The sequence below is a fragment of the Brachyhypopomus gauderio genome, chromosome 1 (assembly GCF_052324685.1).
Source record: "Brachyhypopomus gauderio isolate BG-103 chromosome 1, BGAUD_0.2, whole genome shotgun sequence".
In the NCBI taxonomy this organism is placed as follows: domain Eukaryota; kingdom Metazoa; phylum Chordata; class Actinopteri; order Gymnotiformes; family Hypopomidae; genus Brachyhypopomus; species Brachyhypopomus gauderio.
In genome coordinates, this window is record NC_135211.1 from 10,233,597 (window position 1) to 10,249,911 (window position 16,315).

The window sequence follows — 16,315 nt, forward strand, 5'->3', positions numbered from 1 at the left end:
TTCATAAGTTTTCACAGATCTGTTGGTAAATGTGTGCATTCTCCTTGACCAATTTGTGTCTGTTCAGGGTTATCCAGGTCTGGATGGATCAAAGGGAGAGACAGGAGCTGTTGGTTCGAAGGTATGACTGTAGAGTGGATGCTCAGCCTAATGGTGTAGAATGTATCTAAGGGAGCTTGATGTAGATTTAACTCCACTTTAATAAGATGTAGGCATGTTCACTACTGAAGTCCCAACTCATGCGTTTTGTGTATGTTCTACTTTCTAGAAAAGGATGTTTAGTACAATACATAAAACACATGTAGACTCACCAGTCACAGCTTCTTTGTACTTACACCTACTGGCAACTGTATTAGGTTCATTTACCCAGTAGGTACATGACCTGTAGGTACAGTACACATGTAGCATATCTGTTGCTGTACACAATATGGCACAATATGGCACCTCGTTTATCACTGGTCACTTTCTGATCACTGAAGGGCCACTGAAGAGTGGTTGTTTTTGGGGTATGATAAATATTACAAAGTTTGTGCTATACAAATATATTTGATTTGATTTATGTTTTCTTATTTACAGTATATATTACATCACTTTTTCCACTTTCATATGTATTGCTTATACCAACCCCACTTCACCCCCCCCTTCCCTCTCTCTCTCTCTCTCTCTCTCTCTCTTTAAGGGAGAGGCAGGTTCACCGGGTGAAAGTGGTGCTCCAGGCCCAATGGTAAGAGGATGAGCCCCTGCATGTACTCAGTGTTGTAAGCAAAAGGCAAAAACCCTGTTAGGAAGTCCAGTAACATTAAATCAGCAGGACATGGTGCCTGGTTTCTGATTCAAAATCAATGAATGGGCTCCAGACTCATAAATGTTTTATCATTCGCAATGTTACACTATCATTTCAACAGAACAGACACAAATACACACATACACAAGCTTAAAACAACCAAATCACTGTGTGTAACTGCTGTAGGGTCCGCGTGGTCTGCCTGGAGAAAGAGGACGACCAGGTCCATCTGGACTTACGGTAAGAATCTGAGACCAATACCACTGTACAAAACAACCTATTGTCCTGCTAGCCTTGATTAGTCTAAACCTCTTCACTTATTTTACCATGTCATTGCCATAGTCCAGGCTCTAATATAAATATAGGCTAATCTTCTGAAATATAAATATAGCCTAATATAAATATAGGCTAGATCTTCTGCAATGTCACGATGGGAACTGATACACTTAAATAACATCACACTCATGATCACATCATTCTGACATCATTCTTATGTCATTATGCTGTAAGGTCAGGCCAGGCTGTATTGGATTATGTGTGCAACAAGCCCACGTTCTCATATTACAGCATTGTTCCAATCACAGATTTAAATGTGAATTTTATATATATATATATATATATATATATATATATATAGTTCAACTGGATATATATAGTTCAACTGGACACATACACACTCTCTCTCCAGGTTAAGGGAGGTGGTGTGGTAAAGGACTCATGAAGCCAGCATGACTGATTCCATTTAAATGTCCCCTGTGTGTTACTGTGGTATGCTGGGTCACACAGGAAGGCAGGACACAGGTGTTGAACAAAACAACAAAAAACAAATCGACACTGAAGCGTTCCCAAGTTGGGTTTCAAACTGGCTTTCATTTGTTAGTGTTGCTTCGTTTCCCATTAGGCTTTTGCTCAGAGGGCAGTGACTCTGAGGTTCTGCCTTCCTACGGTCAGACAGGAGGGCGTATGAGCAGGCCGCTGTTAACCACATACAGGGGCAACTTATTTTAAATACCTGCTGGTTAACCTGTGCTAGCTCTCCGCCCTGCAGATGGTGTTCCGCCATTCTCCTACCATAATAAACCACATTACTTTAAATATACATTAATATCTGATATTTATGTATAAACACTGTACATTCTTCTTCAGTACACATTTGTGTGCATACTGTCCATGATCCACTATCCTCACAGCAATGATCCTCTTTGGGTGATGAGGAGGCGGAGTGCTGAGAGGAGCGAGATTTATGAAGTACAAATCCAGATGAGGGTCATTTAATCAGTCTGGGGTTATAGCAGGTTGGCCATCAGAGACAGAACAAAAACCAACATGGAGAGACATGACCAAACTTAATCTTAATGGAACCAGACACAAATCCAAAACCAGGGGAAACAAGGTACAACAGACTCTAAACAGTACAACTAGGAAGAAAGGAAAGCACAGTATGACTTACAATGACCAGCAACACAGAAGACCAAACACAGGGTTAGGCGTTAGATACAAGACTAAACGAGGAACTAAACAAGACACAGCTGGGATCAATAACGAGAGGGCGTAGTTACAAATGACAAGGGGCGTGGCAGGTGAACACATGGGAAACCAAAACAAGGAGATGACAGATAAGAGAGGAGGAGCTAAACAGAACACAACAACAAGGGGTGGAACCAAATGTGACCACTAACAAGTAATTGAGTATATGAATAAATTAGAGTACATTACTGAACTGGAGTATGTGAATGGTCATGGTATATGTAAACTATACACAGCTTTTGCTGTTGGTTTGGCAGAACATTAAACACAAATGACTGCTGTTTCCATCCTAACCTACAGATATAATAAAGAATGTCCCACTCAGCTCTTCTTTGTGTAATATGATCAGAATGAGGGAATGAGGGGAAGATGTATAGGTCTGCAAGTGCACACTTGTTTTGTAGTAATATGTAGTAATTTATCGCAGGTTAATGAAAAAGTGAATGATAGGCTTTTCACATATATTTTAGGGCTAGGAAGTCCCGTGCTGTGGAAATAGACTGGAAGAAGCTGCACCTGAGGGGCGTTTACCTGAGGGGCGTTTACCTGAGGGGCGTTTACCTGAGGGGCGTGTACTCAAGGGGCGTGTGCTCAAGGGGCGTGTACTCAAGGGGCGTGTACTCGAGGGTTGTGTCCCTGAGTGGCATGTCCCTGAGGGGAGTGGTACATTCACTGTGGAGTGCTTTTCTGTTTGTTTGTTTATTTATTTATGATGTTATTTTTGTTCAGGGAGCTCGTGGAAATGATGGCTTACCTGGACCTGCTGGTCCTCCTGTGAGTATTTTATTTTGAATTAAAATACGGTTTAATGTTTAATATGTATACAGTATCAGTCTATATTTCAGCTAACTATTAATAATTTTAGCTTCAGTCTGAAGATGTTTTAAATTAGTTCATGTTTGGTCTTATGCTGTCTTCTCTCTGAATAGGGTCCTGTTGGTCCTGCTGGAGCTTCAGGCTTCCCTGGTTCCCCAGGTTCTAAGGTATGTCTTCTCTCTCTCTCTCTCTCTCTCTCTCTCTCTCTCTCTCTCTCTCTCTCTCTCTCTCTCTCTCCCTCTCTCTCCCCTCTCTCTTTCCCTCTCTCTCTATCTTTCTCTCTCCCCTCTCTCTTTCCCTCTATCTTTCTCTCTCTCTCTCTCCTCTCTCTCTCTCTATCTATCTCTCTCTCCCTCTCTCTCTTTCCCTCTCTCTCTCTCTATCTCTCTCTCCCCTATCTCTCTTTCCCTCTCTCTCTCTCTCTCTCTCTCTCTCTCTCTCTCTCTCTCTCTCCTCTATATATATATATATATATATATATATATATATATATATATATATATATATATATATATATATATATATATATATATATATATATATATATTGGTGGGTGTTGAATAATATACAATAATGTACTAGTATCTCTACTTGTATAAGTTTTTCTACACTAGAGTAACTATAGTCACTATTCAGCCAGGAAAAATAGCTGAAGATCCAGATGGTGAAATATGAGAACATGGTTCTGTAAAGTGTTTCAAGCTACTGTGTACAGACACTGACACAAATGGAGCCCCTGTTTCTGCTCTTGTATTTTAGTGGTGAACTGTTTGTTCAATGCTATGCTTCTGATAACCCAAAATGAAGCACTTAAAACAGATAACTAAGAAATTTTAAATTGTTAATTAAATTACTTAGTATTTTGTTGTCCATTTAATTCATTACAGAATAGATTCTGCATCTGCATGTTTCTCCACCTATATATTAGGGTTAGGTTACCTCTATGTATATGGGTTAGGTTACCTCTGTGTATTAGGGTTAGGTTACCTTTATGTATAAGGGTTAGGTTACCTCTGTGTATTAGGGTTAGGTTACCTCTACGTATAAGGGTTAGGTTACCTCTATGTATATGGGTTAGGTTACCTCTACGTATAAGGGTTAGGTTACCTCTATGTATATGGGTTAGGTTACCTCTACGTATAAGAGTTAGGTTACCTTTATGTATAAGGGTTAGGTTACCTCTGTGTGTAAAGGTTAGGTAACCTCTATGTACAGTGGTTAGGTTGCCTCTATGTATAATGGTTAGGTTACATCTATGTTTAAAGGTTAGGTTACCTCTATGTTTAAGGGTTAGGTTACCTCTATGTTTAAAGGTTAGGTTACCTCTATGTATAATGGTTAGGTTACCTCTATGTATAAAGGTTAGGTTTCCTCTATGTTTTAGTGTTAGGTTACTTATATTATATTTTAGGGACGAGTTACCTTTGTTTTAAGGGTTAAGGTTAACCTTGTGCATTAGACACAACTATTACTTTTCATACTTTTAATATAACATCGCTTAGATAAAATGTGAGTAAGAATTGTAATATACAAATAAAAATGATCAGAAGTTGATAGTAAACATGGATGTCTGGTGATATGTGATAAGGGGGAAGCTGGACCCACTGGTGCGCGGGGTCCTGAGGGGGCTCAGGGGCCCCGTGGAGAGTCAGGAACACCGGGATCTCCTGGACCTTCTGGAATTTCTGTGAGTGGCTAAAAATGATACTAATGAAAAATGTCACTTACCTCAGATGCCAAAGTGCTGAACAAATTTATTATAAACATCAGACTACCTTACACATATTTTAGGGCAATCCCGGGACGGATGGTATCCCTGGAGCCAAAGGATCGGCTGTGAGTAAATATTCACTCATAAGTTGCTCATTTACTTTCTGTGGAATGTTTGCTTTTTTTGTTTAGTTACGTTTTCTTTTTTTAGTTTTGCAGTACTGCAAAGATTGTGTGTACTGCAATGTGTATATATATATATATATATATATATATATATATATATATATATATATATATATATATATATATATATATATATATATGTAGAATATAGATTTACATTTTATGTACATTTATATATATTAAAACATTCAAATAGTACAAATATTACAAAACAATACAGATGCAGAGCATCAGGAAGGCATCCTTAATCTACCCCAATGTTGTTTGTGGGTGTAACACAACCCCCTGTGCCCCCCACAGGGGGCCCCTGGTATCGCTGGCGCTCCTGGTTTTTCAGGTCCCCGTGGGCCTCCTGGACCTCAGGGAGCCACTGGACCCCTTGGACCTAAAGGGCAGTCTGTGAGTGTCTGCTTTATTTCTGTTCTTTGGATTGTCCTGGTCGCTGAAAAAGTACTGAATTGTAATCATATACCTCCTGTGTTTCTGATAATGAGGCTAGTTAATGAAGCACTTTGGCTTGTAATCTGAGGATGTAAACTGAGTGCAGGGTAGACTGGACCTGTGCATGGAAATATACGTTTAATTAAGGGAACTAACAGAATGGACACAATAACACTAATATCAAAGAAACACCAAACCAAAGATAACACAAAAACACAGCTACCAAACAACACAATGACGGTGAGTAGGGAAACATTGGGAAATACAAACATGAAGAGAAGAGATAACTAACACGAACACAAGAAATAACTAAACTAGGTAACAACAACAAACACATCTATGAACCAGAATAAGTGTCCAGAGAAATAACCAGAAGAAACACACAACATGCAAATACATGTATTCACAATAATCGACAAACATGACTGGCAAATACTGGGATTAAATGCACAGACCAATCGAGCAACGAAACAAGACACAGCTGAAAACGGTACAGGTACAGGGGCATGGCAGACACAAGGGAAACCAAAACAAAAGCGGAACTAAAGCACAAGCACAACCAGAACTAAAGCACAACTAAAGCACTAAAGCAACAAGACAGCGGTGGCGGACGGAGCCATACATGACATTATGTTGATAAACATGATTGATCTAGGGTCAGATATGAATCCATCTAAACAAAATACACAAAATAAACAAAATAATCACAAAATATCATTGTTTTGCTCTACAGACTATATTTACCTTAATTCCAGTTAGCAGTCAGACTGAAGCTATTGAGGCTGACCTTGATATTCTAAATGTGGTAATGAGGAAGTGGCTAAACTGATCGGGTCAGTAATTGTGTTTAAAAATGTGTGACGTGGTGTGACATCTGTATGGCATTAGTCTTTATGTCCACACATATATGCCTCCATCACATGATTTAATGAGATAAGCACAGTGTACAGAAACATCCATGTCAAGATAGTTGAAAAACCCAACTCTAAAAGTGACACACAGTCAGGACAGTTTGAATGAGGCATTTTGAACATCGGTCACCTGAAGGATTAATCAATACATTTCTCCAATCAATATGAATGTATGTGAAGATTAACCTGTGTTCTTTTTCCTGTTTGTTTCCTAGGGTGATCCTGGTCTTGCAGGGTTCAAGGGTGAGGCTGGCCCCAAAGGAGAGATAGTAAGTTTTAATACTATCAAACTGTGACAGTATAAAATTGCTGAATCATATCAACATCTAATTTTTCCACACACAGATATGTTTGGCTAGTGGTCCTCATGCTGGACTTTTTATGCATATTTCATTTACTTCATTTCTGAACCTCTAAGTCAGGGGTATAGACTAAGTCTACTGCCATCTTCTGGTGAAATATAAAATAACTTTTTTGAGTCCACTGCCATCTAAATAGAAATATAAAATGCCAACAGAAATAGAAATAGAAATAAATATATAAAGAATATAGAAATAAATAAATAGAAATAGAAATATAAAATGTCAACAGGTGGGCTGATAAAATTTTGAAAGCAGGCAGCATTTGGCAACAGAGTCAACAGAGGCTGTGGGCCAATCCAGGGACAGCCCTGCTCTAAGCTAATGACGGTTCTAAATACTAAACACAAATTTCAGTCAGGTAGGGGTAAGCACAAGGAGACTGCAGGTTTGAAATCCTGCCCTATTTAAAAAAATGTTTTTGTTAACATTTGATTTTCTTTTGACACTCTTGCGATCCATACCCAGCTGAAATAAATAGAGGATCCATAGGAGAACCACCTGATTGCATCACATTTTAGCAACAGTGCTTTAGAGACGGATGAGACGAACACGAGACACTTATATTCATAAACAGTGCTGTGCAGACGGATGAGACAAACACAAGACACTTATATTCATAAACAGTGCTGTGCAGACGGAGGAGAGAAACACAAGACACTTATGTTCATAAACCGCGCTGTGCAGATGGATGAGACGAACACAAGACACTTCACATCATTCCAACTACTAAGCATGGAGTAGAGATTTTTAAAGCTACAGTTCATAACTGTATCAGGATGTTTAAAGTGTCAGAGGTGGTCAGTGGAAGGACAGTTCTCTCCACTGGATATGAAATGTAAATCTCATAATTCCCAGAAAGACCCACACACTTGTGGACCAGTGAAAATAATCTCTGCAATTTCCACATGTGTGTGCAGTACTTTTAATCACTAAACAACACCATCAAGCCATTAGAGCCTTTCAGTGAGCCAAGGTGGGACAAGCGAGGAGTACAGACACAAAAAGGATGCGGTCACGCCAGTCTCAGGGAAAAGGGGGGATTTAATGAATGAAGGGCACAACTCAAAAACCGTGACTTAATCACGACAATGAGGAAAATTTGAACTTTGAATTTGAACACCCTGCGACTTTGCAAGTTCTCTCACTTTGAAATCATGAAGGGGTCTGAAATTATCATCTTAGGTGCATGTACACTGTGAGAGATATAATCTAAAAAAATTCAGAAATCACAATGTATGATTTTTTAAATAATTTATTTGTGTGTTACTGCTGCAAATAAGTATTTGAACTCTGGCCCTCAAAGACCTGTTAGTCCACCTCTAAAAAGTCCACCTCCACTCCACTTATTATTCTAAATTAGAAGCATCTGCTTGACGTCGTTAACTGCATAAAGACATCTGTCCACCCCACCCAAACAGTAAGACTCCAACTATTAACATGGCTAAGACCAAAGAGCTGTTCAAAGACACCAGGAACAACATTGTAGACCTCCACAAGGCTGGAAAGAGCTATGGGGCAATTATCAAGCAGCTTGGTGAAAAAAGATCAACTGTTGGAGCAATTATTAGAAAATGGAGGAAGTTAAACATGTCTGTCAGTCTCCCTCTGACTGGGTCTCTATGTAAGATCTCACCACGTAGTGTAGCAGTGATCCTGAAAAAGGTGAGGAATCAGCCCAGAACTACACGGGAGGAGCTGCTCAGTGACCTGAAGAGAGCTGGCACCACTGTTACTGTGGGTAATACACTAAGACGTCATAGTTTAAAGTCATGTATGGCACAGAAGGCTCCCCTGCTTAAATCAGCACATGTCCAGGCCCATCTTAAGTTTGCCCATGACCATTTGGATGATCCAGAGGAATAACAAAGACTATTGTACCAAATGTTAACATTGATTTTCAGAGGTGTACAAATTATTTAAAAAGCATACATTGTAATTTCTGGATTTTTTTTTTAGATTATGTCTCTCACAGTGGACATTCACCTAAGATGAAAATTTCAGACCCCTCCATGATTTCTAAATAGGAGAACTTGCAAAGTCGCAGGGTGTTCAAATATCTATTTTCCTCACTGTATATAGACAGACAAACGACCCTCAGGTGTCGGGTATCCTAATAGGCCCCGCCCACCTGCAAGATGAACACAATGCAACAACAACAGGACAACATGTAATACTGCCGCTGCAGAGGGAGGTGGCCAGCAGGGGGCCTCCATATCATGACACAAGTTTTTTCAGGTTAAGTGTATTGCCCTGTGTGAGAATTTCTTTTCCAGTCACAAAGTAATCACTTGTAGAGGGCATCCACAATCTTTAAAAACGACGTAACTTGAAGAACGCCAAATTTACCAGTGTTTCCCGAAAGCCTTCTTAGTCTCCCAATTTACGAACGAGTTCTAAGTAGTTCTTTGTTGACTTCACCTCTTGAAAAGCTCTGCTAGTCGAAAACCGAACCACTGATTTACATAATTTTTTTCATAATTACGATGCAAAAGTATCATTGGCAAAATGACAATCATAAAAACTAACAACTAATAAGTGTTGAAATTTCAAGTATATGAAAAAAATGAGTAGAAGTACAATTACCTTTGTAATTCTGAACGATCGTAGGCTTTTATCAAGGCTATAAATAGGGCACACAATTAACCTTTCACACGTTATTCAAAACCATTGCAAACAAGCAGAGAAAATGAAACTAGGTGTCGATTGAACCTAGCCAAAAACAAACGTATACTGTTTTCAAAAGCTCGAGGAAGTTCCTCAAATTCAGAAAAAAAATCAAAACAAAATTGGGACAATATTGCCAAGAATATCAGTGCATGTAGTAGAATCATGAATAGTCATGAGTACTCCCAGGCCATTTGGCCACAATGTCCATAAAGAGGCCTTGGTGGTTGTATATTATTGTATATTCAAAGCAGAGAATTCTTTATGGCAGATGTAGATTGGGCTCAAGAGGCTGGGAGTGTGTATGGTGGTCAGAGTGCCGTCAACTGCACCAACAAATCCAGGAATGTTTACAATTGCATGAAAACCAATTTTGGTTTCATGTAATGCATCCCTAGTTATATATATTGCTGCATGGCGAAGCAATGCATTAGTAACAGCATGCATTTAGATGCTGCTAGATACCAACAGTCTGCAGAAACCCACCTGTGGCATAGAATCGGAGGGCTGTCAGTAACTGCATAGTGGGGCTAAGGGCAAAATTCTGCATTCAGGCAAACTAAATGGCTTCGTGGATTACGTTTTCTTCTTAAATTGTCTTCTATTCAAGGCCAATACTGTTTGAAGAGCTGCTATGCTCATCACACAAGCACAATTGCTAGCCTTAATCCAAGTTATTTATACTGTATGTGCTACCGATAAATCTATCAATTTTATTGGTTAAGTTAAAACAAGCTTAATAGGCCAACTTGTAGCCATTTCTTTGCAAAGAATACATTAATTTTGAAAGTCTGAAACGCACCCAGGCCAACATTTTATGAGTAAATATTATGTGCCTTAATGCGCATTTTAAATCACGTTTTATTTAAAGCATCAGCCATTAAGTCTTCTACATAGACCAAACATGTAGCTCTACTAGTTGGAAGAAAAAGACTAGACACATCAGTAACTGTAAGCGTTTCCACATCATGATGATGAACTCATTGGTCAGCTGTGTTCATGTTGTTGTGTGTTTAGGGTCGTGCTGGTCCTCAGGGAGCACTAGGCCCTCCTGGAGAGGAGGGCAAGAGAGGGCCCCGAGGAGAGCCTGGGGCTCTAGGACCCATGGGGCCCACTGGAGAACGAGTAAGTGTCAGTTACACAGAACTGTACATAGAGGAGATTTACTTCTTGATTTTAATAAAGATATTCCCCTTTAACCCATTAACTAATTAATTAACTAGTTTTTTTCCCAATTGTAATACCAAATTATAGATTAATTTGCAAATTCACCACTTCTGACACCACTGTTGATCTCAGTGTAGGAGAGTTCTATACTCAGTGTATAGGTTATGTGAACTCTGATTCCTTTCATGGTTGCTGCTGACTGTAATGCTGACTCTTTGTCTGTAGGGAGCTCCTGGTAATCGTGGTTTCCCAGGACAGGACGGTTTAGCAGGTCCCAAGGTCAGTCTTTCCATCAACTTAGCTTAGAGTTTACTAAATTGGAAATTATTCATTTGTCTTAGTAATGTAAATGTATTTGAATAATCAGATGATATAATTTTATTCATTTGCAGACAATAACTCTTCTACATTTATGAAATGCATTTTAAAATTGTATATTGTTAAGAGTGAATTTAGTTAATTAAAATGTAAGATTCACAAAAGCCAATTTTTTAAATATTTCCTTTGATGGATGCTGTGTTTGAACACATGTGAAAGGTTTTTGTTTGGACAGTCATAAAGGGACTGTAATGGTCCACTCATGAGCATCATTTCACCTAAGCATTCCTACATGATTCCTGCATTAGCAATGTGCATTGTCATTATTGACAGTGATACTGTCCTCACCATATATGTAGATAATGTGGTCTTTGCCTAGTTTGGAAATATTGATTTCACTGTTCAGGACTTGCAAACTTCAGCCTGCTGACAGCCTTACACATTAATTGAAATAACTTCATGTCAACAATGTGTGAAAGTGCCTCTTTTGCTTTGTAACACTGTCCTTAGCCTGATGTGACTCATGCCACGTTACCTTTTAGTAAGTGTATTCATTTGAAGGCATGTTCTGAAACCAGTGGACAAATCAACATTTGTTGGGAAGTGGTGACTCCAACATAGAAGATATATTAATCTTCTTTACCTGTAAATCAAAACCCAGGGTGCCCCTGGAGAGCGAGGCCTAGCTGGAGCTTCTGGGCCTAAAGGTGCCAGTGGTGATCCTGGCCGTCCTGGTGAGCCTGGTCTTCCTGGTGCGAGAGTAAGTCACTAAATTCTTCTGTCGTACTCACCTAAACATGTGTCTCTATTTTAACATACCATTATTTGGAGATTGTCATTATGAGAGTTAAATAATGCTGGTTCTTCTTTCTTTTTAGGGTCTGACTGGCCGCCCAGGTGATGCCGGTCCTCAGGGCAAAGCAGGTCCATCTGTGAGTATAACTACCCCTTCTCCTACCCGTAACCATATCACTTTAGCCCTAATCATACACCTCTACCCCTAACCCCAAGCTTAGTTATATTGCACAATGTTTGTAAAAGGGGATGGATATTGTGGAAGTTTTGCTACCTCCAGTTGTAATTTTTTACTATATGGCGTTCAGGCAGGGAATGATGGGAAAGGTGTTGGTACATGTGAATGGGAAAGGTGTTGGTACATGTGAATGGGAAAGGTGTTGGTACATGTGAATGGGAAAGGTGTTGGTACATGTGAATGGGAAAGGTGTTGGTACATGTGAATGGGAAAGGTGTTGGTACATGTGAATGGGAAAGGTGTTGGTACATGTGAATGGGAAAGGTGTTGGTACATGTGAATGGGAAAGGTGTTGGTACATGTGAATGGGAAAGGTGTTGGTACATGTGAATGGGAAAGGTGTTGGTACATGTGAATGGGAAAGGTGTTGGTACATGTGAATGGGAAAGGTGTTGGTACATGTGAATGGGAAAGGTGTTGGTACATGTGTCTGTAGTGTTGAAGGGTAAATTGTTCTGCTTTTGCATATGAATGTTAGGGAAATGTTCTGCTCAAACGCTGTTGCAGTATACGTCTGTTGTGTGCTGCTGTTTGCTCATTTGCATTTAGTCTTTCAGTTTTCTTGGAAGCAAGTTATTGCCATTGCCAGTGCTGGTATTATTGCATTAGTTCAATGAAACACCCTTTTCATCCTTATTTAAAACTACTTAATATTCTACAGTATTAGATATTATAGGTTTTTTATTTATTCCTATAATTTCCTTTAAAACATTGTCTGATTCTGATAACTTATATTAATTGGTTTGAATTGAAAGGCCACATGCAGCCTAATCTCATTCTGTTGTGTGCTCTATTTATGAGTCCATAGTGAAGTCTTGAGGATGATATTTACAAGCAGAAGCAATAAGTCACGTTAAAAGTGGTAACACAGGGTTACATAGTTCTGAAAATGAATCAGAACATGGTGAATCTGCTCAGTGTTGAGCAGAGAGAATGCTCCAGGATGCTAAATGTATCATCATCATAGTTCTTCATTTCTTTTTTTAAATCTTGGGATAATAACACACAGGCTATACAGTCTGTTCATTTGCTACCATGTAAACAAAATACTTATATGCAGTGGCAAAAAGCTTTCAAAAGCATCCTCCATTGCTTGGATTTGTAGAGAATTGTTATTGGTCAGAAATGTGTCACTCCCTACATACATGAGCGTTATGACTTAGCCATGAGGGAGAATGCTCTGAATATGCCCTTAATCACTCAATACCATTGTAGATATTTTTGTCATTTGGAGAAAAAATACATTCAGAATCTTAAGATGTGTTATGTTTGTTTATGTTATATTGAGCTGGCATCAACCTCATGTCCTTCCCATGTAGGGAGCTCCTGGTGAGGATGGTCGTCCTGGATCCCCTGGTCCCCAAGGTGCCCGTGGTCAACCTGGAGTCATGGGCTTCCCTGGACCGAAGGGTGGCAATGTAAGTTATAGTATGTTTGAAAGTTATGGTTTCTGTACATTACTATTTCATTAATTCACATATTTACTAAACATGTTTATAGTGAGATTTCGTGTAAATACAGTGCATGTGGATCCTCTCTGTGTTCTGTAGGGTGAAGGTGGGAAAGCGGGAGAGAAAGGTCTTGCTGGTGCTCCTGGGCTACGGGTAGGTCATCATCTATTATGCCTGAGTATAGTCATGTAATACATGGCGGAAATGTGTTTACTGTGTGAATGAATCCATCCTTCAGCAACATTCGTTTCAAAAACCTACACAGTGGGGGGTTCTGACCACACAATTCCACCTATCATTTAATCCCCTGTCACACCCTGAGGTGAAATCAACAATCCCCATTCTTCCCCTAACAGATGTATATGATTTAAGCACTATTGAAGCTAATTAACATGTTACAGCTACTGTTTTATATTAATGAACTGACACACCTCTCACACTGCTCTCTTACACACACTCTCTCTGACACACACAATCCTTCTCCAGGGTCTTCCTGGTAAAGATGGTGAAACAGGTGCGGCTGGGCCCCCGGGACCTGCTGTAAGTATATATGGTTTTTCAATGCTGATGTTCTTTACACAATCCTCAATGATATTAATGTTTATTATAAACTAATAAACATCTAGTCTATCTAGTAAAACGCTGGAATCTATGCATTGAGATCAAGCAATATAAGCAAAGAGACTTAACCCTGGTCAGAAGTCAACAACAGGTCATTTATTCCTTTGATCAGCACTTTACTCCTTTTATCAGCACTTTACTCCTTTTATCAGCACTTTACTCCTTTGATCAGCAATTTGCTCCTTTGATCAGCACTGTCTCTGTACTATGATGAGGTCCAAACCTTGACTGAAAGAGAGAGTTAAAGCTACATCTAAGATCTTGCAAATTAAGGGAAGGTTTGAGATCGGCATGTAGTTTGACAACTAAAGCCACTGTATTATAGACTAAGTAGAAATGTGTATGAATAATAGAAGTCTGAAACTTCTATTTTGAAAGACCTTCTGAACAAGAGACTCTTCAGATTTGAGGCAGGAATAGCCAATGAGCTGTTTTTTAACATTTAGAGTAGTTGGAAAATGTTTTTCCTAGAACAATATACAGCATCATCATGTTTAAGTGCTTAGTGTATCAATAATAGAAGCAAGTCTCTCTTTTGAGAGAGTACAAGGTGGATTTTGCCACGTGGTTCAGTCATTAAGAAAGTGCCATGGCTCCTATGAATAGACGGGTCTACTGAACTGTTGCCTCACTGAGAGTGTTTAACTGGTTTACTGAACTGTTGCCTCACTGAGAGTGTTTAACTAGTTTACTGAACTGTTGCCTCACTGAGAGTGTTTAACTGGTTTACTGAACTGTTGCCTCTCTGAGAGTGTTTAACTGGTTTACTGAACTGTTGCCTCACTGAGTGTGTTTAACTGGTCTACTGAATTGTTGCCTCACTGAGTGTGTTTAACTGGTTTACTGAACTGTTGCCTCACTGAGAGTGTTTAACTGGTTTACTGATTTGTTGCCTTACTGAGTGTGTTTAACTGGTCTACTGAACTGTTGCCTCACTGAGTGTGTTTAACTGGTCTACTGAATTGTTGCCTCACTGAGTGTGTTTAACTGGTCTACTGAATTGTTGCCTCACTGAGTGTGTTTAACTGGTTTACTGAACTGTTGCCTCACTGAGAGTGTTTAACTGGTTTACTGATTTGTTGCCTCACTGAGTGTGTTTAACTGGTCTACTGAATTGTTGCCTCACTGAGAGTGTTTAACTGCTGTGCAGGGCCCTGCTGGAGAGAGAGGAGAGCAAGGGCAGCCTGGCCCCCCAGGCTTCCAGGTAAATGCTTCTACTAGAGAGAACCACTACTTAAATGTTATTAATATAATCACTGATCCTAAAACAATGGGACACTACAGCTTCATAGATTTTGGATCAATTCTAAGCCAAATAGATGAATACATTAATTTATTTATTAATTTTATACTGCATCACAAATGTAAAGATATGTTGTTTTCAAAATATGTATTTACACTAGATTAGTAAGTGTCCAGGCAGAAATGAGAACATTGTGCCAGTATTTGTCATGTGTTTTTAGGGTCTGCCTGGTCCTCCGGGACCTCCTGGTGAGGGGGGAAAGCCAGGTGATCAGGTAAGAGTCTGCTAGGGTCTGGCCACACACATCATTGTCTGGGTACTGTCCGTTGTACTTTGACTTGGATGATTAATGATTTCTTTGACATATACATAATAAAATTCAGATCACACTGGACATAAAACTCATATTAATGCATCTCCTCTGTGTTCAGGGAGTTCCAGGAGAAGCAGGAGGTGCAGGGATCACTGGACCCAGAGTGAGGCCACTTCTCCTTTGTTTCCCATATTCACAATGTTTTTGCTGCCATATAACAAACCCATGTGTGCAAACATGCTGATTCTGCTACTGTGCAGTAAAATGCATCTGTATGTGAGATTTCAGCTTTGTGTATGACCATATTGTGTACCACTATATAAAATGCAATGTCCTGTCTCACACACTGCTTATGTTGGAATTATAGCATTTAATTACATAATACATGCTGAGGAAGAAGTGCAAATTCTCTTTTATGATAAGGCCTAAAATCCTGGTTTAAATGTATATAATTGTGACGTTCGGGCGCAGCCAAGGACGAGACACAGAATCCTCGGGTTGCGGAGCAAACGTAACTTTTAATTCAAACACGTATTGCGCAATAGCGCACGAGGAACATCAAACACATACGTAGAACGTGTAGACTTAGACAACGACGAGCACAGGACACTGCGCGAGCGCACATTAAATAGACAGACCACATTAGCCCCACATGATTACGAGACGATTCACAGGTGAGACAGATTATCGCACGACATATCCATCACCACGGCGGTCGACAGACGCAGACAAAGCACGTGGACAACGTATACACATGCCCAAAGGGGA

General features: G+C 39.5%; 1 protein-coding gene across 2 annotated transcripts in view; it reads left to right on the forward strand.

The window, feature by feature from the left end:
* Nucleotides 1-16,315, forward strand: part of col2a1b (collagen, type II, alpha 1b) — a 62,323-nt gene that overhangs the window by 27,854 nt on the left and 18,154 nt on the right. For both annotated transcript variants that reach the window (XM_076989581.1, XM_076989665.1), the window contains 19 exons: nucleotides 68-121; nucleotides 680-724; nucleotides 971-1,024; nucleotides 3,041-3,085; nucleotides 3,241-3,294; nucleotides 4,716-4,814; nucleotides 4,919-4,963; nucleotides 5,324-5,422; nucleotides 6,591-6,644; nucleotides 10,419-10,526; nucleotides 10,794-10,847; nucleotides 11,548-11,646; nucleotides 11,765-11,818; nucleotides 13,239-13,337; nucleotides 13,470-13,523; nucleotides 13,857-13,910; nucleotides 15,142-15,195; nucleotides 15,455-15,508; nucleotides 15,666-15,710. In XM_076989581.1, the coding sequence (XP_076845696.1) occupies nucleotides 68-121; nucleotides 680-724; nucleotides 971-1,024; nucleotides 3,041-3,085; nucleotides 3,241-3,294; nucleotides 4,716-4,814; nucleotides 4,919-4,963; nucleotides 5,324-5,422; nucleotides 6,591-6,644; nucleotides 10,419-10,526; nucleotides 10,794-10,847; nucleotides 11,548-11,646; nucleotides 11,765-11,818; nucleotides 13,239-13,337; nucleotides 13,470-13,523; nucleotides 13,857-13,910; nucleotides 15,142-15,195; nucleotides 15,455-15,508; nucleotides 15,666-15,710 (1,224 nt within the window). The remainder of the gene's footprint in view (nucleotides 1-67; nucleotides 122-679; nucleotides 725-970; nucleotides 1,025-3,040; nucleotides 3,086-3,240; nucleotides 3,295-4,715; nucleotides 4,815-4,918; nucleotides 4,964-5,323; nucleotides 5,423-6,590; nucleotides 6,645-10,418; nucleotides 10,527-10,793; nucleotides 10,848-11,547; nucleotides 11,647-11,764; nucleotides 11,819-13,238; nucleotides 13,338-13,469; nucleotides 13,524-13,856; nucleotides 13,911-15,141; nucleotides 15,196-15,454; nucleotides 15,509-15,665; nucleotides 15,711-16,315) is intronic.